Source organism: Fusarium keratoplasticum, chromosome 1, assembly GCF_025433545.1.
Source record: "Fusarium keratoplasticum isolate Fu6.1 chromosome 1, whole genome shotgun sequence".
In the NCBI taxonomy this organism is placed as follows: Eukaryota; Fungi; Ascomycota; class Sordariomycetes; order Hypocreales; family Nectriaceae; genus Fusarium; species Fusarium keratoplasticum.
In genome coordinates, this window is record NC_070529.1 from 2859891 (window position 1) to 2879390 (window position 19500).

The 19500-nt window shown below is 55.2% G+C and overlaps 4 protein-coding genes across 4 annotated transcripts; 2 read left to right on the top strand and 2 right to left on the bottom strand.

The window, feature by feature from the left end:
• Positions 1 to 3205: 3205 nt before the first annotated feature.
• NCS57_00085700 (Ppx-GppA domain-containing protein) lies at positions 3206 to 5089 on the top strand (the record flags this gene model as incomplete). The annotated part of the gene is made up of 3 exons (XM_053050933.1): positions 3206 to 3315; positions 3375 to 4844; positions 4900 to 5089. The coding sequence occupies 3 exons, from the start codon at positions 3206 to 3208 to the stop codon at positions 5087 to 5089; spliced, it is 1770 nt and encodes a 589-aa protein (XP_052919448.1).
• Positions 5090 to 5308: 219 nt separating this feature from the next.
• NCS57_00085800 (uncharacterized protein) lies at positions 5309 to 7823 on the bottom strand (the record flags this gene model as incomplete). Its single annotated transcript, XM_053050934.1, has 7 exons — positions 5309 to 5451; positions 5504 to 5698; positions 5750 to 6089; positions 6144 to 6469; positions 6540 to 6654; positions 6747 to 7498; positions 7769 to 7823. 7 exons carry the CDS (start codon positions 7821 to 7823, stop codon positions 5309 to 5311), a joined length of 1926 nt encoding a protein of 641 aa, XP_052919449.1.
• A 1520-nt stretch (positions 7824 to 9343) lies between these two features.
• NCS57_00085900 (uncharacterized protein) lies at positions 9344 to 11108 on the bottom strand (the record flags this gene model as incomplete). Its single annotated transcript, XM_053050935.1, has 4 exons — positions 9344 to 9447; positions 9496 to 10021; positions 10072 to 10457; positions 10505 to 11108. 4 exons carry the CDS (start codon positions 11106 to 11108, stop codon positions 9344 to 9346), a joined length of 1620 nt encoding a protein of 539 aa, XP_052919450.1.
• A 4574-nt stretch (positions 11109 to 15682) lies between these two features.
• Positions 15683 to 19410, top strand: NCS57_00086000 (uncharacterized protein; the record flags this gene model as incomplete). The annotated part of the gene is made up of 2 exons (XM_053050936.1): positions 15683 to 17173; positions 17233 to 19410. 2 exons carry the CDS (start codon positions 15683 to 15685, stop codon positions 19408 to 19410), a joined length of 3669 nt encoding a protein of 1222 aa, XP_052919451.1.
• Positions 19411 to 19500: the final 90 nt, after the last annotated feature.

Here is a 19500-nt window from a genome sequence, read left to right on the forward strand (position 1 = left end):
TGAAGGTTCTGATGCTTCCGGAGGCGCGTCTGCGCGAAATCAAATCAACATGGAGCACGCGTCGCCACCAGCCACTCACGGCCGACGAATCGTCGTCAGATAAACTTGGGCAAGCCAACCCCAACTCTCCAGACTGACCAATCTCGACGAACCCCTCTCTCAGTGCGGAGGAGTCCCCATGTCGATATCCCCTCGGTCCTCGGTGGGCACTGCAGCGCCCCGTCCGCTTCTGCAGCACAACCCGGGCTCTGATGTACGTGCAGCACCACACACGCCTGCTCAAGCCTCTCTCTCCAGACGTGGGCATTCCATCCCAGAGCAATGGGTGTGATGAAAGAGGCTGGCTGGTTGTGTGACAGACAAAGCTCGGGCCTTGGGTCAAAGGGGGGGCAGCTGGCAGCTCTAGCTTCGCACGACGAGGGGCAAGTCAAAAGCCGGCAAACGAAACAGAAACGGCAGAGAAGTGTCCAGGCCTGCTGACTGCGTGCTGGTTTCTACCAACCAGACATCGAGCTGGCCAACAAGTCAGAGGAGGTTGGCCAAGGCTCATATCGCTTCACGGACTATATCTTGATCCGCCCGCTTACCGCTGTTGGCTAACCAGGTCCGTCTAGCCGGGGTACTGTCGAAGGAGAAGGATCAAGGAGCTGGTGATGGCAAACCGCATCACTCACTGCTTCAGCGCCAGCTGAGTGAGCTGAGCTGGATACGATCCATGATGGGGTTCCTTTCGACCCTGGAGTAACTAGCTTCCTGTGTCCCACTTCAACCTGGATGTCCCGCCGTGTGAATGCAGAGATAATGAATGGATGCGACGTTCTGGCAAGACTTTTGACGATGGGTTTACACGGCAGTGCAACGTGCGTCTCCCGCCGTCGATCTCAACCGTATCAGGCTCAGAGCTAGCTAGGGCGACTCCCCCCACGTTCCATGGCCAGAGCCATATCCCAGCATCCTGGCCAGAGAGAAGAGGCACTCAGTCTCTGGAGTGCAGTGCAGCGCAACGCACTTTTCTGGGCCGATATGATGCTTGTCCCGGTACGTATTCCCGGAGACAGGGGGCCATGCTGCAGCATCGTACGACTTCTGACAAGGGGAGCTCTTCTCGAAATAGAGAGGCAGAGAGAAAGATTCACGACATTTGCTCAATTCGATCGCCATCAACCTCTAACTCGCGGGGCGTGGGTTGAAAGAATGAGAGGGATGCCTTGACAATCTCGATCCAGGTCAGCTTGATTGACATCACCGCCGCGCCGGATTGTTTTTGTCGCGGGCTCGATTACGTCGTTGGCAATTCCTCAAACGCGCGATGCGGTTCTCGTTGCTGAGCCCTAAAAGCTAGCCCCAAGACAATGTAGCGGCCATCTCATGCCTTGGAGCGGCAATGCAAGCAGGCGATGGATGGCATCAAACGGTTTTCCACTTCCCGTGCGGCCCTAGGCGCGTAGTTTCTCTCTCTTGCTTTTTTTTCCCCTCCCCCTTTTGCGGCGCCCGCCGTCCAAAAAATGCCATCTGGTCTTGTTTTGTTTCGCTTCGAGTTTGTTTTGTTGATATTTACTTTCAGTGGATATCTCTGTCCGAGTAACAGGAACTGGCGCAGCCTGTCAGAGGCCATGGAGCGCGTTGAGCTACGTACGGAACGCCGCATGCGCATGCGCTGGCTTGCAGAACGCAAGGCGCATTCCCGACTCCTTGCTGCATCCATCGACAAGCTCTTGTGTGGTCTCGTCCTTTTTTCTCATGGCTGGGCTGGTACGTGCAGTGCAGGGCCCTTTCCTTGGGGCTGCCGCGGGGAGCTAGCCTAGTAAGCTGAGCTATCGGGATCGACAGTGAGCGATTCAGCGTCACATCATATCATGGATGCTGATGCTTCTTGGGACTGCCTTGATTCTGCTGTTGAGGATTGTTGGGTATGGCATCACTCTCCCCGACACACCTCGGCTGCGGTCTAGACCTCTGACTCCGCACTGAGAAGCCTCGACTTTCCTGCTGCAGAACCGACGATCTCGACACAAGAAACGGGGGTAAGAGTCTTCAAAAGGACCGAGCTCACAGACCAGAGGAGGCTCAGAGCCCTGGTCCTGGTCAACTGTCATCCGGACTCCGGGCAAGACTGAGACATACAGAACGGACCACGCAGGTACCTTCACAACTTAGGGGGAAATGTCAACCGGGCCTCGCCGCGGGTGACATTGCCGGCGCTTGTCTTGTTTTTTTCGGATTCAGCGTCCTGGGCGTTGAGGATCCCCTGGCAGGCGAGAGCATAACGGCGAGGCCATTCCCGAAGCAGGTTGGCATCGCCCCTGAAGGATGTACTGTACCTATGGTCCCTGAACCAATCTGTCATCTGTTGTTCCGACAAAGAGGCCAGCCCGTCAACCCAACACGTATTCATCGTGGCAGTCCCGAGGACGACCAAGTGTCAAGATGGGACGGTCCAGTCGGGTTCGTTCGTGGCGGCCCAAGTGATACCGCGCCAACTGGGGTTGGTGTTGTCTCTTGATCAAAACAACAACAATGACAGCAAGATGCCTCATCCCCCATGCTCTGCGGCTCACCCTGGAAGACATCTTGAGCCTGCAACATCCAGTTCATGCGAGAGTCAAAGGATATGTCTCCGAAGGCCTTTGCCTCAAGGTCGCATCCAGACGCAAGACATGGGACGCAGAGCATGAGACGCAGAGTACGGCGCTTAATCGTGCGTGATCGGTCACATCCGCAGCGGCCATCTTCCTTCTCATAGCTTCGCCCACGTGCCGCGTCCCATTCTGAAGGCCATCTAGGCCGTCGGCGACCCAAGTAGAAACGTCAGGCACACTACGCCACGCGCGCTTAAATCCATGCCTTTAGAATGTGATATGGCCGCTTCCAAGGCCTTTGAATCTGCCTTGTCGGGAATCTCGTGGTTGGTAACAAATGCCGGACCTGGCGTTGAGCCGCTCCGAGAGACGGCGCCGTCGCGGGGCATCGGCCACGGAATGGGGGACCCCGCCCTGCCCTTACATGAGAGTTCCTTCCATTGCGGCTCCACGAACGTGACCCAGTTTTGAACCTCACTCAACTTTTCAAAGCCCAGCAAGGCAACAAACGATACGCTTCATGAACGCAGCCTGGGAGTCAAGCTAAATGCTCTCTCTTGGCTTTGAATTACCCCATACACTCGCTTACTTTACGATCCATCAGGATTGGCAACTTACGCTTGATCATGTCTACAGCAGCTCCTGACATCATCACCCTCGACAACTTGTCGCAAACCCTTACGCCATGGAACCCTGAAGGCGAGAGTCAGCTATATGCCATCGTCGACATGGGCAGGCATGTCTCCTTCTCTGATTTTGGAGCATGAGCGAGCACCTGGCCTAACACCTTTCTAGCAATGGTATCCGATTCTCCATTACGTCTCTTGCCCCTCCCTTCACTCGGCTACTTCGTCCCATCTACTCAACTCGAGCCCCAATTTCTCTCTTTGATGCCCTCACCACTACCTCAAAGGGCCTTGTATTCCCTTCCGAGACCATCAATGCAGTTGCCACTACCCTTGCGCGCTTCCAAGAGGTTGCGGTGCAGCATGGAGTCCCAGGCAGGCACATCACCATTCTCGCCACCGAGGCCATGCGGCGGGCAGACAACGCCGCCGACATGCTTGAGGCCATTGCCTCTAAGACGGGAGGTCTCAGAGTGAGCATCTTGGAACCTGCAGTCGAGACCCTCTTCGGTGCTATTATGGGTTCGCGAAGTGGTCTCGCAAGTGTCGACGGTGGCGCCCTATTCCTGGACCTGGGAGGCGGCAGCGTGCAGATGACATGGGTCGACACCAGCAAGGCTAATTACGAGATCGAGGCCGCCCGAGCGGGTGTGAGCCTGCCCTTTGGAGCTGCCAGATTGATCCGCGTCCTGCACGAGCAGCCGGCCGATGTCCAAGCCGCCGAGATCTCCAAGCTCCAGTCCGGTATGCAAGAGGCATATGCGAATCTCTGCTCCCGCTTCCCAGCTCTCGACGCCATCCGGGCTGCCTGCATGCAGGGCCGCGATGCCCGCGTGAACGTCTTCATGTGCGGCGGCGGCTTCCGAGGCTATGGTAGCATGCTCATGCACAACGACGCCGTGAAGCTGTATCCCATCTCGTCAACCAACGGCTACACTGCTCCAGGATCGCTCTTCTCTCAGGTTCAGAGGATGCGTAGGATCAACGACGAATATGATGGCCGTATCTTTGGCCTCTCGCGCCGCCGCCGCCAACAATTTCCCGCCATTGCCACCGTGATCGAGGCGTTTCTGGCTGCTGTGCCTAATGTTGGCAATGTGACATTCTGCGGAGGATCCAATCGGCAGGGCGCACTGATGATGAAGCTTCCCCTTGAGATTCGTGAGAGTGACCCTCTCAACGTTCTTGCTGCCGTCACGGCCGAGGAGAAGCCAATCTTTGATGCCGTCCTGGATGTCCTGAAGAACGCTTTCCCCAAGGAGGTGGACTTTTCTGCAGTGCCGACCGTCCTGACTACTGGCTTGGGTGCCTTGTTCGTACGCGAGATATGGGCTCGTCAGGGGTATGATGCAGACAACAACACTTCGTTTGTACTACACCATGCCATTACCCGAGACGCTGACGCCCCTGGTCTCTCACACGTCAGTCGTGCTCTTCTCGCACTGTCGACCTCAGCCCGATGGGGAGGGAACTTGGGACCTCTGGAGGCACAGCTTCAGCAAAACCTTTCTGATCTCCTCGAGAATCAGCACAGAGATGCCCCATTCTGGGCCTCATACACTGGTGCCGTGGCTGGTCTCATTGCCATGGCCCTACCCGTGCCTCCAAGGACTGCAGAGGAAGTCAAGAATGCCATCAAGTCAGTAACACCATTGCCCTCTTCCGAATTGCAAGATTATCTAACAGTCACACAGCATCACATCACGCATCAAGAAAGCCGAGGACAAGAAGGACAGAATCATGTTAACGATCGGAGTCGCCTCCGCCAACACAGAGGGTGTCAGTTTAGAAGATCTCGCCGACAGAGTCGAGGGAGCCGCCAAAAAGAACGGGGGGAAGAAGCCAAGGTTCAAGATAACCGCCCAAGTAAGCTTGCAGTCATAACACACATTTTCTCGTCAAAAAAGAAGAGCAAGCCCAATACATGAATTCGACCTATTGAACACATTTCATACGCAGCGAGCGTCATTACATTCGTTACCGTTAAGGACAGCCATGTTTTTTTTCTCTGTTTTCTTTTTCCTTTCCCTTTTCATATTCGTCATGTTCGTTATCGTTATTTCATTTCGTCTCCCAGTAATGACTGGACGTGGATATGCGAGACTAGCCATCATCGCATGAACCACCCTTGGATTTGCCAGCAGGCTTAGAACGTCGCTTGGTGGAGAGCTTCTTAAGCTCATGGCTAACCACCAGGAGGCTCAGCCTCTCATCAATCTTGTATGGCGACCGTTGGATCCCCTCGTCTGGTCATGGTTAGTGTCATGTTGGAGGATTGGGCCAAGTTCGGTCACTTACAGAATCCCTTTCTCGCATTCATCATATCTTTGGAGAACTGGTGGATCTTGGCGATACGGCTCGACCCAGTGGGATTTGCCGATTCCTTAAGCCAGTCCATAGGCATCTCCAGCCTCTTAGGAGTCTTGAATTGGCAGTGATAGAAGATGGCAATCAAGGGGAAGAAGACGTTGTATAGGGTGTCATAAGGCATGGCTATTCAAGTTTGTTAGCAAGGTACTTGAGCTCCGAGTTGGGGTTCCTTACCAACGGCCGGATCCCTTGTGGCGCTCGGATTACGCATGAAGAAGTTGTCATGCGCGATCACCAGCTCCCTATACATGAGCATGAGCTGCCACAGGCTAGCCCAAACGGCCATTCTCTCGCGAGACTTCAGGGGCTCCTGTTGCGCCAAGCACTCCTCAAGAAGCTTGAGGATATCGTGCTCATGAGACACAAGTGCCTTCCATGCGATGCGCCTCAGCTCAGCTTGGACGGTAAATGGCACGTGAGAGAACTTGTTGGATGAGCTGCAGCAGGTGAAGGGAGGGGCCTTCCAGATCCTGAAGAAGCAGTTCATGGTGTGGACCTTCGATACGAGCTTATGCTGCGACACAGTCAGCTTGATGTTGAAGTGGTAATAATGTCTCGATGGACTTACCTTGGGGAGATCATAGCCACCCTCCGAGTAGGAGAGCAAAAAGTTTTGCACGGCATGCTCGAAGTGGGTGCTGCGCTCACGCTTGATCTGGGCCTCGACCCATCGCTGCAGTTCAGTATAGCTGGGGAATCTATCGCGCTCAAAAGCGGCATTCCTGGGGTTCTCATCAAGACCATTCTGAGAATGGTATGCCTGGACCGATGCGCGGAGGTAGGGAGCATCGGGCTCGCGGGTGAAGAAAATGAGGATATCCCTGGGCTTGGCCGTGGGAAAGCGAGGGTCGTCAACGCAGCGGCGCTCCTCGGCGGGGTTGGGGGACCAGACGTCTGATGTGATGTGTCTCAGCATCATGTCTCACATTCAGATTGGGGGAGCCAGGGGGGTTGCTCGACATACCGGCGACATGACGAATCACGGGCGGAGCCACGGCAGGGGTCCTACGGGTACAGACCAGGTGCGAGTGGTCTGGGAACGCCTTGCGGCAGTGAGGACAGACGCCACAATCTTGACACTAGGATTGGCTCAGTTTTGCATACATGAGAGACGACAGAGGAGGGGAGAGGAGAGGAGAGGAGAGATGCTGGGGGGCGGGTTTTCTCTTACGCGGGTCTTGGAGATGCGGCACGGCAGACAGGCCCCACTCTTCCGGACGTCGGCCGTCTGGTCGGGATCAGAGAGGTGCCTCGACCTCTTGTCCAGGCTACTACTGCCAGACCTCTGCCGCTTGATGCCGGACGTCGTCTGCGTCTGGGGGGGCGAACCCCGGCGGGATGACGACTCGCGAACCTGGATGCGAGGTGGGTAGCCCCGGGGGGTGTGCTTGCTGGGAATGGCCTGGGGGTAGGTCCATTTATCATCCTGGGCCTGGAACTCTTCGAGGCTGACCTGGGGCCGGCGCCGGTAGGGTCCCTCGTCGGCGGCATCGAGGAAGACGGAGCCCGAGTGATCAGAGGGGGAGGTGCTGCCACCGCGGATGAGCTCTGGGGGAGTCTGGCCCATGGACTCGGAGCTGGTCCTCTCGCCATGGTCGGGGCTGAGGCCGGGGGTCATGGTGAGGTACCCGGACCCGTCCCGGTCGAGGGAGAGGTGGTCAAGGAAGGGTTGGATCTCAGTGATGAGCGAGGGGAGGTCCCTGTGGCTGTTGCGGCCAAGGGAAGAGGTGCAAGGAGACGAGGAAGAGGACGAGGTCTGGTCCGAGGAGGGCCGGGTGGAATCACAGTAGAGCTCCCAGTCAAAGACGGACCTGAAGAGCTCATCATAGTCCAGGCCCGGGGAGGTGGGAACACGCGGGTTTTCTTGACCCATCTGGGAAAAGTCCCTGGCAACAGCCCTTTTATCCATGCTCGAGACGTCCCCTTCGGATGTAAGTCAGGTCACGAGGGGGGGGTGTGTGCTGTGTGTTGATGCGCTGCCTTCTGCCTTCTGGTGGAACCTTGGCTTCCTATGCTGGACGAATTGAAGCTTGCAGCAACTTGTCAGAAGACGATAAGGGGTCGGGCAAAAAGTTCCAAATGTGCCTGATGCTTGTGCAAGATCTGAGCGGTTCAGAGACACGTCCCGGCACCAGAAGAGTTATAATTCGGCCTTTCATCGAGCCTCATGGTCCTCATGGTGGACTCGCTCACTTACACGCTTGCGCCGGCCCGCCGTCTGATTGGCCACCCCGCCGCGCGATCCCATTAATCTGGGCCAAGAAACATCCCTGCACTCACCGAGAATTGCAACCTTCGCGGGCTTGGATTGGCCAGAGGCCAGGGCGTGCCCCGGTTTTCCAGTCGGGGGCCAATGGGTTGGTAAAGCTTGGTGGTTTGAAACAACTTCATCTCTTCATCAACATGAGCTCGAGGTTGGATCTGCCGTCAACCACGGGGATTCCGCTTCCAATGGCTGAGATGGGGTTCTTGACACTAGTTTACAGTTGGATTGACCTAGTAGATGCCCGATATTCAACATGAGAGTCTTGGTGTTGTTGGCGAACCGTCTCCCCCATACGCTCCTCTGCCCTCCTGCTGAGCAACTCTACATATCTCTCTTCAACTCACCTATTGTCTCTATTTCACTGTCTCTTTTGACTCTTTATCATATCTACTACTTCAAATGAGCCCAGGATCCGAAGCTGGTTGTCTTGGCTACATCTGTTCCTTTGGTGAGAATGCCCGTCTCTGAGCCGTCGTCAAAGTGCGAATAGCCTCATGTGGGGCATTCTCGATCAACCCCTGAATACATCAATTAAGCTCAACCAATACCCAACCAGATCCGCCCTTTCTTATTTTTTACTTTCCCGAATCCTCATACTGTCTGCTCCGTGCCTCAATTTCTAAGAGCGATTTTTTAAGCCGGGTGTCAACCTAAAATCGCTAGCGCACACATAGCCGTTGAGCTCACGTGTCGTGGTGAACGTTTAACCACCCCCTAGTCAGAATTGGAAACTGATAAGCATCTCAACAAAAACCACCGCCACTTTATCAGTTTAACTGCTGCCAATTGGTCTTTTCCCCTTTGTCTTTCTAGTGCCTGGGGTTTTCACTTGGCAAAAAAGGGGAATTGTTTGTCAATCGAGTTGGTATAGGGTAAGACATGGGGTTCGTCAACTTTGCCTGCAATCGAGTCACTGTTATCCCTGACACCACATACGGTCCATTAAATACAATGCCTTGCGATTTTTTACATTGTGCTCTTGAAGTAATAAAGACAGTGACAAATATGTGTTCATGTTTATGTGATATCCGTTTCGCAACCATTCCCACCCTCACCCCCGAGACCAAACAGACATCTCCCGAGCGGATATATAGAAAAATCACAACGGAGGATATCCCAACTCCTAGGAAACTCCCGGAATGACGCTACTTGATCATACTAAGGAATAAAATCAAGTAAATTGCCGTTGAACTACTATTTACGTTATTTAGTAAGGGGAGCTAATGGGAATTTATCGAGTTCCCTTCAAGTTCTTGCACTAACCTAGACTTTTGATCGTTTTCTAATTTCCACTTTATTGAGGTCGGATAGACCAGTGACTGGACGTGATATATCGTGAATACTTTATGCGATGTTGATGTTCCCATCCAAGAAACATGTCTCACTCCGCCGTGGCGGCTTGCCATTGTGGGCGGTCTGTTGAGAATATAGAGGTAACCTGGTCGTCAAGGTAAAAGACGAATGAAATGACACCATTCCGATGGATGCTGTAGTGGTCAGGATCATGTAGCAGGAAGCTGCTTTGGCTTAAGTCCCGCCTCTCGATCCAAGATCATACGCCGCAGGAGCTGGTCTTGAGGCGTTGTCATGGAACACGACTCTCTTTCTGTGGCCAGGTCAGTTGATACTCCTAAAAGTTCCAGGACCTACTTACGAAAGTAAAAGCTCTCAGTTCGCAAATTCATAAATGCCCGCACAAGGGTCTCATCCTCGTCCAGAAGCTTCCGTGTGGCTGCAACCCTGAAGTCTGTGTACAGCGGACTGGTGACACGGAAAAGGGCGGCATAAATTGAGACGAGGTAGTGGTAGAAATGTGTGCCCACCTCCAGCTTGCATTCCGGAAAGCCGCTGTAGTCCTCGGGGACATGGCATGGGAACTGCTGGAAGGCGATATAGGACCGGACCAGTTTCCGGTACATGAGGATCAAGCACCACAGGCTCGCCCACAGAGCTATGGCGTTGTCAGGGCCGATACCAGCGGTGCCAAACATGAGTTTCTCCAACTCGGACAGGACCTCTTTCTCGATTGGTTGTGAGGCTGCCTTTGATATCTGACCGAATTGCGTGTGCAGAGCGCAAGAGGGCGGTGTCGTCTTGCCGTCCTCTTCAACACAGAGGACTAGCCCTAGTCGTATCTTGGTTAAGCAGTTGAGTTTGTGAACTTTTCGCACAAAATCATGCTGCAAGTTGTCAGATTGCAAATTATCCAACTGCAGGTCAAGATACTCACCATTGGAAGAGATGCGCTCGACTTGCTGTACCTCATGATGAAGGCATCCACAGCTTGCTGGAAGCCGATGCACCTTGTGTCCTGGTGAACGATAATATTCTCGACCCATTCGACTAGGTCACTTGATGGAAGAAGTTGTGGAAGAGCATATCGTGCACTCTCCTCCCGGTGCAACTCGATATGACCGTCAACCTGATTCATGACAACCCAGCAACACAGCCAAGGCGGTGTCTTGTTGCCATAATAATCCTGAACCTCAACCTCCAAGGCTGGGTTGTCGACATAGTCCATGGATATCGAGACTCTGCGAGGCGGACCGAGGTGGGTTGTCCCGGCGATGAGTTCTTGGTCGAGCAAGCGTGCAGTGTAGTCGATGTAGTGAAGGTCTAAGATGTCAGTCTAGGCCGGAAAGCTTCCACGCGGGCGAACTGACCACCTGAACTGAACCTCATCTTCGTTAATCTCTCTCGGATGCATAGCTGAAGCCCAAGAGAGCCAGCAGCCTTCTTGCATGCCTGGCATGGCTCTCCAACACCGCACTGGAAATGGAAAAGATCAATCATCCACTCATAAAAAGCCTCATCCTCTGGCGGATACTCGCGTGTAAGTGAGGGAGCACGTACCGAGATCCTTCGCACTTTGCATCGGAAACAAGCACCGGTCTTGCGTACTTGGGCAACCTCGAGTCTCCTCTTTTCGTCAAAATCCTTTCTCTTTTTCTTGATGCCGTCAGGTTTGGCAGGATTTGAAGGGAAGCAAATGACTGAGTAGTTGGCAGACGGGTTGGTACGAGTGGTGGTGCTCCGTCGCGATTTCGGGCATGCTCTGTTTTCTTGCCCAGCAGGTTGTGCTTCGCTTTGTGGATTATGGTCCAGGGGCGTCTGTACGCTAGTCAAAGTCGAGCTGATATCATATTGTGCCGTGGTAGCGTTTTGTCCGGGGTCGTCCGAAGAGTCCTCGCAGAGACCCTCGACGTCAAGCCATGTCTCCAGGTCATCATCAATAGCCGAGACGCTTGCGGGGTCGATGTGAGCCATTGAACATGCGTCTGTTGATGATTACCGAAAGGTTGAGCCAAATCAAATAAAGATTGAATGGAGAACAACTCCGCTCATTGAGTTCTTTGCTTCTTGGTCACTCAAAGATGCTTCATCAGCCCGATAAAAGTGGGACATGCAGAGTCCATGTCCAATGAGATGGGGAAGAGGATTGTGCTCGGTGAGATTGAAACAGGAAGTTATGTGTCACGTGGTGCGCTGTCTATGCAGACATACCCGACTAACAGCGAACAACCGAGCAAACAATTTTCGACTGAAGAATGCCCTTTGAGCTAGGATGCTGCTTGATTGATTATTCAGCGGAATTTTTATCAATCAGAAAGCCATTTGTCCGAGGCAAGAAAGAGCACGTTGCATGAGTGTCACTGAGACGGTGCGTCTCTCCTATGTCTCATCATGCAAATGCCTGATGGTCAGCACCTTGCAAACTCGCGACCAATGCCGGCTGAGTCGATGCCAACAGTTTAAGGGAAAGTCTCTGACCTATACGAGCCAAATCTCTCAAACCGAAAGCTATATGAAGGTCGTTCTAGTTGGTGGGAGTAGGACTTTTCGCAGTGGCTCCCGTTTACGGTTTCAGGAGCAGGAGGAATAGGACTGGACGGGGAACGACAGCCAAGCCCACAAGACGAGCGGAGGAACAGGACAAGGCCCTAGACAGGGGCCGGGTGGCTCGATTTTCCGGAACATTCTAAAAACGGCACCAGCGTGGGATCACACAGCCCGCGGATGCTGGGCCAAGAGCTTCTGATGTGCAGGGCCAATTTCGGCTGCTGCTCAGCCCCTCGAAACAAGCCGACGGAGCCACATTTCCTGGGCTGCCCATGCCAGGGTCAAGGGGGCACCGTCATGATGCAAGCGCAGATCTGGTGCGGGTCGTCATGGGTGCGAAGTTGGGTTGGGAGGGACGGAACCCTTTTAATAGACCCGTCGCCAAGACGTCCACCGCAAGAGATGAGGCGTCGTTCTCCGACGGTCGGGACGCCGTGCTCGGTACCGTCGTACGGACCTCCATCGTCATGAAGCACCGGATACCTCATCAACGCGGCTGGCCGGGGGTTGCGGTATTGTACATGGGCGTTTGCATCCTGAGGTGATACGACAGCGACAAATTCTTAAAATCCAGACCTTTCCCGCCCTTGGTTCACCGTCCTCTCTCTGTCGCCACTCGTACATGAGTACCTTGACCGGCGCTACAGTACACACGAGTCGGCTGAGTGGGTTAGACTGCAAAGTACGAGTCGAGTACGAACTGCAACACCTCACGAGGTGACCTTTGGTAGGCACGTCACTAACAAATAGCTCCAAATTTCACCATCAGGTACCGCGACAAGAAAACTGCAATACGACGTGGAATCTCGTACTCTGCGCGTATCCCCATGGCCGTTGGATCAAGGGGAGAGATGATCAATTTGTACCGGACGAGACAAGACAGCCAACGCCGTTCAGGAGGTACCGTAACTCCGGAAAACGCAACTCGGCTCGCAGATCTTACGACGGCAAATGTGCTCAGCGGCAGCCAAGCGCCCACGGCCAGAAGGGCTGAAAGCAAGCAAAATAGCACCAAAAACAGGAAAGGGGGCGATGCTGCGGGCGGGCGCTGGCTGACTGTGATGACATCTAGAACAAAATATGTCGATGAGATCCATTGAGGGATGACGATGGGCGATGCTGCTGATGATGGTGGTGACCAAGATGATGATTCCGTGATACAGCACGCTATCATGGCACGAGTCGGTGGTGAGTATTGACCATGACGATGATGCTGCCTACCAGCCAGCCCCAGCCCGCCTTACTGCGCCGTGCAGCTGCCGTAAGTTTCGGGTGAGAATTGATGCCCGTTGGCCGGCCGTTGACGACGCCTTCGACGACGACGACGACAACGGCACCGGAAACGACAACACACCTGCGAAGCCGAAGCCAAGGCCGCGTGGATTTCGGCAAGTGGTGCTTTGCAATTCGGGAGGCAGCTCGACTAATTAGTTTTGGAAGGGTATCATCCGCGTCAGAGGAGGTGGTGAGCTGAATGCACCAAGACTGCATGCTATTGAGGAGGGGCTAGTGGATGATTGATTGATTGACAACTGATAATCTTGTTTTTCCTAGAAGCTTCTTTCTCTCTGCCCCGTACGCACGCCCTGACAACGACGTGCTTGCTGTATGTACTGTCACTGTCGCTTTCGGGTTGTTCTTCTTGGCCGCCGCGTCGCCCAGAGGAAAGCTGAAACCACGAAACGACCAAGCACTGTGTGCGGCAGGGACACCGTGGGGTTGACGGTTGGCTCTCACTGATCCGGAGTCCCTGATCCCTGGCGGCGCCGCCCTGGCTTGGTGGTGTCGATGCCAATACTTGGGCTACCAACAAAACAGGCGCTTCGCACGCACACAAGAGGCCAATGCCGTCTCATCCAATTCAGCCTGGTACAGGAAAGACACAGGAGACAGATCAGACAGGACAGGACCCTACAGCATGCAACACAACAGCACGCGCTCTCCGGCGTGGGCTGGCTGGGCTGGGCTGGGCTCCAGCTGCAAGTCACCCTCAGGTACCTGACCGGCTCTTCACGCCGGGACTGGGCTCTGGTACCGAGCGAGTACCACCGAACGTTCTGTCTGAAAAAGGGTCCCCTCCCATTTGCAATTCTCATTCATAGGTCCAATTCACGCCTGTCCCCTCATGAGGCTCAATCCCGCGCTGTCATTTTCCGCGCACTCTCGCCATCGCCGTCCCCAATTGCATATTCCCCCTCTGTCTCTCAAAAGGTCCCCATCCTCTCGGCCTCTTGGTCATCCCCGGGCTTCCATGTCCAGGGGTCAGGGAGAGGGAAAGGAGGGTGACCTTTTTCTTACTGTGTTGTACTGTACTGTAATACTCACAATCCCTGGTGGGAGATCCCAGCGGTTGCCCAAAGCCACCCCGGAAAACAGCATTGAACGAGCAGTGGACGAGATTTGGCCCTGACGAGTCCCTCACTCTCAGCTGGAGCCCAGTATTACTCTGTACCTGCCACAACGGTCAATGGTGCGGGAACGAGAGTCAGGTGTTTGTCATGCTGCTGGATATACGGGAGGAACAAGAACCATCCATATCCATACGTTCATGACAAAACATGGAGAAGAGAAAAGGGGACTAGTGACTGCACATCATAGATTCCAACAGATCCATTCCATCGCTGGAATACGAAAACACACCCCAGACAATGATGTTTTGGGATTTTTGACCAAGGATGGCAAACCCTGAGATCATCTTGGCCTCTCCTCTCCTCTCACGCCCCGTTGCTTTTTCAGCCATGACGGGATTTTATTGCTCGTTTCCTTGCCGATATTGGATGAGGCTTTCGTTGTGACCTGTTATTAGGCGGGCTCCCTTACTTAATTCTCCTACAATCGGTCTCACTCATCCGGGACCTGTCTCTTGTGAGGTACTCCACTTCTCATCACCCTCAACTCACTCCGCCGTCTCGCGAGAGAGAGAGAGAGGAGGACAAGAGTCCAAAGCCCAGACCCCAAAGAAGACGCCAGAGCCCAGAGGGGACCCGCCTGCTATGCCTCGTCTCCAATCCCACGGCTCCGTGTTGCGTACCTGCGACACGAGCAGCAAGGCGCTGAGCACGAGCACGAGCCCGGCTGGGGCTGGACGAGACAGCAGCAGAGACAGACACAGGCACAGGCACAGAGTAGAGTGTCCACGCACTGTCTGGATACACGGATGGACGTCTGCAACTTGACGGGCGCCTGCACTCTCTTGGAGTGTTTTGTTTTTGTTGTTTTTCTTGCTTGATTTCTTCCTTTCTTTTCAAGCTCTCTCTTTAATTCCGGCACAAGGGGACATATTACACACCCCTTGTCCCAAGCTCAGGAGACTATACCTCAACTTACGTAGCAGCGAACAAGAGACGATGAAAAAAAAAAAAAAGACAGAAACTTCATCCACTCACGCTGAGCCAGCCAACGTCATCGCGTCTCCACCCGCTCCCGAGCCCCCGAACCCGTTGATCCAGAGACCGGCGTCTGTCGCCCCAAAAGTAGCATACGAAGTACCTTGCGAGTACTCCCTGGATCCAGACTGACAGCCATCCAGAGTCGAGCTTTCTTGCTCGCCTATGGGTCCCCTCGCTCTCGGGGGCTCCTCTAAGGACCCCATCTCTGGGGCTTGTCCTGGCGCAGGGAAGACCCGTCCTAGATCTGACACGCAGCCACAGACTAAAATACTGTGTGCCCTGGCGTGCCTAGCGGTCCATCCATGGTATTCGTGCAGCAGCCCTCTGGCAGAAAAGAACGAGAGCCTGCCTGTTTCTGCTGATTCCTTTTTCCAAAACTGCTGCTTCCTGCGCTCTCTCTCGGCCTGCGGCTGCGGACATCCCATACCTACATATTCTAGCCTGGCCGCGACCCGCCAACCCTCTCCCTCTCCCCCCCTTCAGGTCCTCCCTCGTTCGTTTTCGATCGACTACGCCGTACCGTACCTCGCCACTCCCCAGCTTTTCCAGTTCCATTCTTAGTAGCAGCATCTCGCTGCTGCATGTAACGCTGGCGTTTGCTGGCCGCTCATAATGCCCAGCATGACGTCGAGCAAGTCCTTCCGGGCCTCCATCATACCCGCGTCCTTCTCCATGCTGCGGTCCAACACTGATCCTGAGTCGTCGACTCCTTCGTCCTCGGCCTCTTCCACCGCTGGAACTTCGACTTCGACATCCCACGATCCCCGCAAGAAGACCTGGCACAAGTCAAACACCGTCGACCTTTCCCAGCTGCGAGACAACAGCTCCAATCCCGGCTCTGCACCCAATTCCGACAAGAAGGACGCCGTACGACACGACGATCAGAGCACCTCAAACGCTCAAGCTCACACTCGCTCACCCGAACGGCCCAAGACCCTCACTAAGCGCAGCAGCGGCGGGGACTCCAATAAGTCGGCAACTCTGCCCAAGTCTCAGTCCACAACCAACCTACCACCTGCCAAGCAGCAGTCAAACCGAAAATCTAGATTCCGTCTCTCATCGCTTCTCCCCTTGATCACGCTGCCCTCGGAATCCTCACCGGCTTCTCCCAAAAAGATGCCAGCCAAGCAAGCAGCACCAGCGCCTGTGCCAGCGCCAACAACGGCACCACCTGCACCGCCAACAACCACACCAGCTGCGGCACCTCCACAACCTGAAGTACAACCACCACCCGTGCCAGTGCCAACACACTCCGTACCTGTGGCCGTTGCAACCGCCACGGCTCCCGCTCCCGTTGCCGCACCCTCTCCTGCACCCACCAAATCTTCCTCTCCCACCAACACCTCCACCACCACTAACACGGTGACAACGGTCGCAACGGCTCCCACAACAGTCGACGACAGCCCATCGTCCAGCACCCCGAGCATCGTCGAGCCCACGGCCCACATGCCCGAAGAGCATCGCCCCGGCTTGGCCATCACCACTCAGGATCTGCACCTCCCTGGGTCTGGTGGTTCCCCGCCCAGCGAAGCTTCAATTCCCACACGTGGGAGCGACAGTCTCGAGATGCCTCAACCAAGCCCCAACCCTCAGATCATGGCTCCGATCCCGCCATCACCTGAGATGCACCGGGCTGTTCTGGCTCCTCAGGAACCCATGGTTCCCCCTCCCCCTCCTCCGACGGCTCCCGTGGAGCACTCTGGAAAGCTGCGCAAGGAGAACCCCGATGCTCGGCGAAGGAGCGGCTCCCTCCAGCACATCGCGAATGGCGGCGAGCCTCCCGTGCAGGGCCTCAAGAAGCGGACGACATCTCCTGTCCCCGATCGCGGCCGTCGATCATCCTCTGTTCAGTCCCCCACCGTGCGCAACAGCAACAGCAAGAGCCGCGTTGTCTCGACGCCGCTTTCCATCCGACCCAGCTCATCCAAGGGCGATGTTAGCCAGAGCCCGACCCGGGGCCGTCTCCGCCGAAGTTGGCTGCCCGGCGGAAGATCCCGCTCAAACTCTGTCGAAGTTTCCAACGCAAACGATTCGAGCGCCTGGGTCCTGTCCGACGACACACGAGCCGAGTACAATGTCTCGTTGCTCAAGAACGGAGAAAAGGTAGGTGGCATCGTCCCCTGTTGCACCTCAGTTTCAGAGTTAATCATTGTTCCTACCAGGTCCCCGAGCTCTGGAACGAGAGCGGAGCTGTGCTCGTTTACCTGTACCCAAAGGGTAGCGGCCATGGACCGTCGTTCAAGGTCCAGGAATTTACCATTAGCTCGTCCTACATCTTCAATGAACTCATTCAGACAGAGCGAGAAGCGCCCGCCGGTCGAAGCCGAGCTAGGAGCTTTGGTGGCCGTGATAGCCTGACTGCCGAAGACGCGGCCCGATACCTCTCCCCGCCAAACTCACCCCCCGTCCCTGACGATGGATACGATGACCTTCGCCTCTATCTGCCTACGGCCCCGCCTACTAGCTCCGGGCAGCTCGCGGCGCCTGGCCCCGGTGCGCAGCCGGACCTCGACCGACTGATCGGTATCCGAAATCTGTTCGCCTTCTTGACCGGACAGCCTCTGGTAGCAACCAAGACTCGACCTACCAACTTCCACGCTTTTCTTCAGATCGCCGCGCTCCTGGAGGAGTTTGGCTTCGTGAGCTTCGATGGGGCCACTTTTGGAGATGCGGTCGACCTCAGCTTCGGCTTCTACATGGACCAGCACGCTCTTGCGGACTGCCGACACAGCAGGGAAAAGACACTGGAGGCATTGATTCTCGGCGAGCGCATGCGATCTTCGGATCTTTACAATGAAGCATTTGCTCATGCTGCAGGCAAGTACGCTGCGATTATGGAGCTCCGACTGCCCCTGTTCGAGCAGGTTTCGCCCAAGACTCGCGTGAGCCTCGAACGTGCCCATTTGGACCTGCTCAACCGACAGCACAACGCCAACCAGCACCTGGAAAACTTTGACTTCCCGGCCATCTTTTCTGGCATCGCCAACTCAACCTCGATGGCGGAACTCAGGCATGTGCGCTTCAAGGTGTGGAAGAACTCTTTCAGCAAGATGCGACACTTTGTCATGAGCTACTACAAACACACGTTTGGTAACTGGCCTCCCAAGGCCAGCAGCAAGAAGAACCCGTTCGCCGAAAGCGGACTGAACAGACTGGTGCTCAAGGTCCTGTACTCGGACATGTGTGCGTTGTATGACCTGATTGTGGACCGAACCAACCGCACATCCAGAGTTATGGACGAGGTGCCCGCTCTTTCTGAAGAGACTGACAAGATGATCATGTCGGCTCTTCGAAACATCATGTCTGAGTTTGATCGCTCAAAGCCACCCGTCCTCCCTCCCGTTCCTTACGACTGCCCCCAGCTGCCCGTGGCCACCTCGATTCTGGAGACGTATGACACGCTTCCTCCTAAGAAGCAGGCCAAGTTCGACAAGAACATCAAGGAGCACGAGCTCATCCTCATCCTCAACAAGGCGTACAACTACGATACCAACAGCATCAAGGTCCCCTTCCTGGACAAGTTCAAGGAATTTGAGTTGCGAGAGGCCCGAGGCAAGACGCCACTGGACTTTGCTGATCAACGCATTGGCTACTGGCTCTTCCTCTACACGGTGATTCAGTCGCTGCCTGTCCTGGTGGTGGACGCCCCAGGCATGCAGTTCACGGAGGGAGTCGAGTACTTCCTTTGCGAGCCTCCCATGGGCAATCCCCCGTGGATCGGAGACCAGCAGGTCAAGAAGATGTGGTATGAGGTGGCTGGAGGAGGTGGCCTGGTGGAGTTGTCTACCGACGCGGTTCTCTTTAGTGTGGAAGCCACCTACCACCGAAGTCACTGCTGGCTTGCTGCTGCGCAGTGGGATGAGAATGGCGGTTCAGCGCTCCCGGTACAGGCGACGGAGCCCCCTCTGTCACCGCTCGAGCCTCCTCGCTCCATGTTCTTGGACGGCGACGACTTTGTTCCCACCCCGCCCCCATCTTTCGGCGGACTGAACACTCCTCCCTCGCCTATGGGTAGCCCCCAGGCTGCCCTGCGACCCAGAACACACTCTCCAAGCGGAAGCCGAGCCAACCAGGCCTGGCGATCCAGCATTGCCCTTGGTCTTGAGCCGGTGCCTCTCCAGCCCCCGAGCCCCTTTGGAGAGCGGAGCAGCTCCCTGGGAGGACGACCTGCTAGTGTCATGCTTGGCTCGAGAAGCCAGTCTGTCGGCAACCTGGCCGCGCTGGGTAACGCTCATGGCTCCCAACAGGAGTCTCCTCCTCCGGAACCATCTGGAGCCACCTTTGACGACATCTTGGGTAACGAAGACAAGAAGCCAAAGAAGAAGAAGGGATTTTTCTAAATCAACAATGGGCTGCCTGCCATTTCCTCTCTCTGGGAGCTCCCAAAAAAAGGCTGCGGAGTTCCCAATGTTTTGTACATGTTGGGGGTT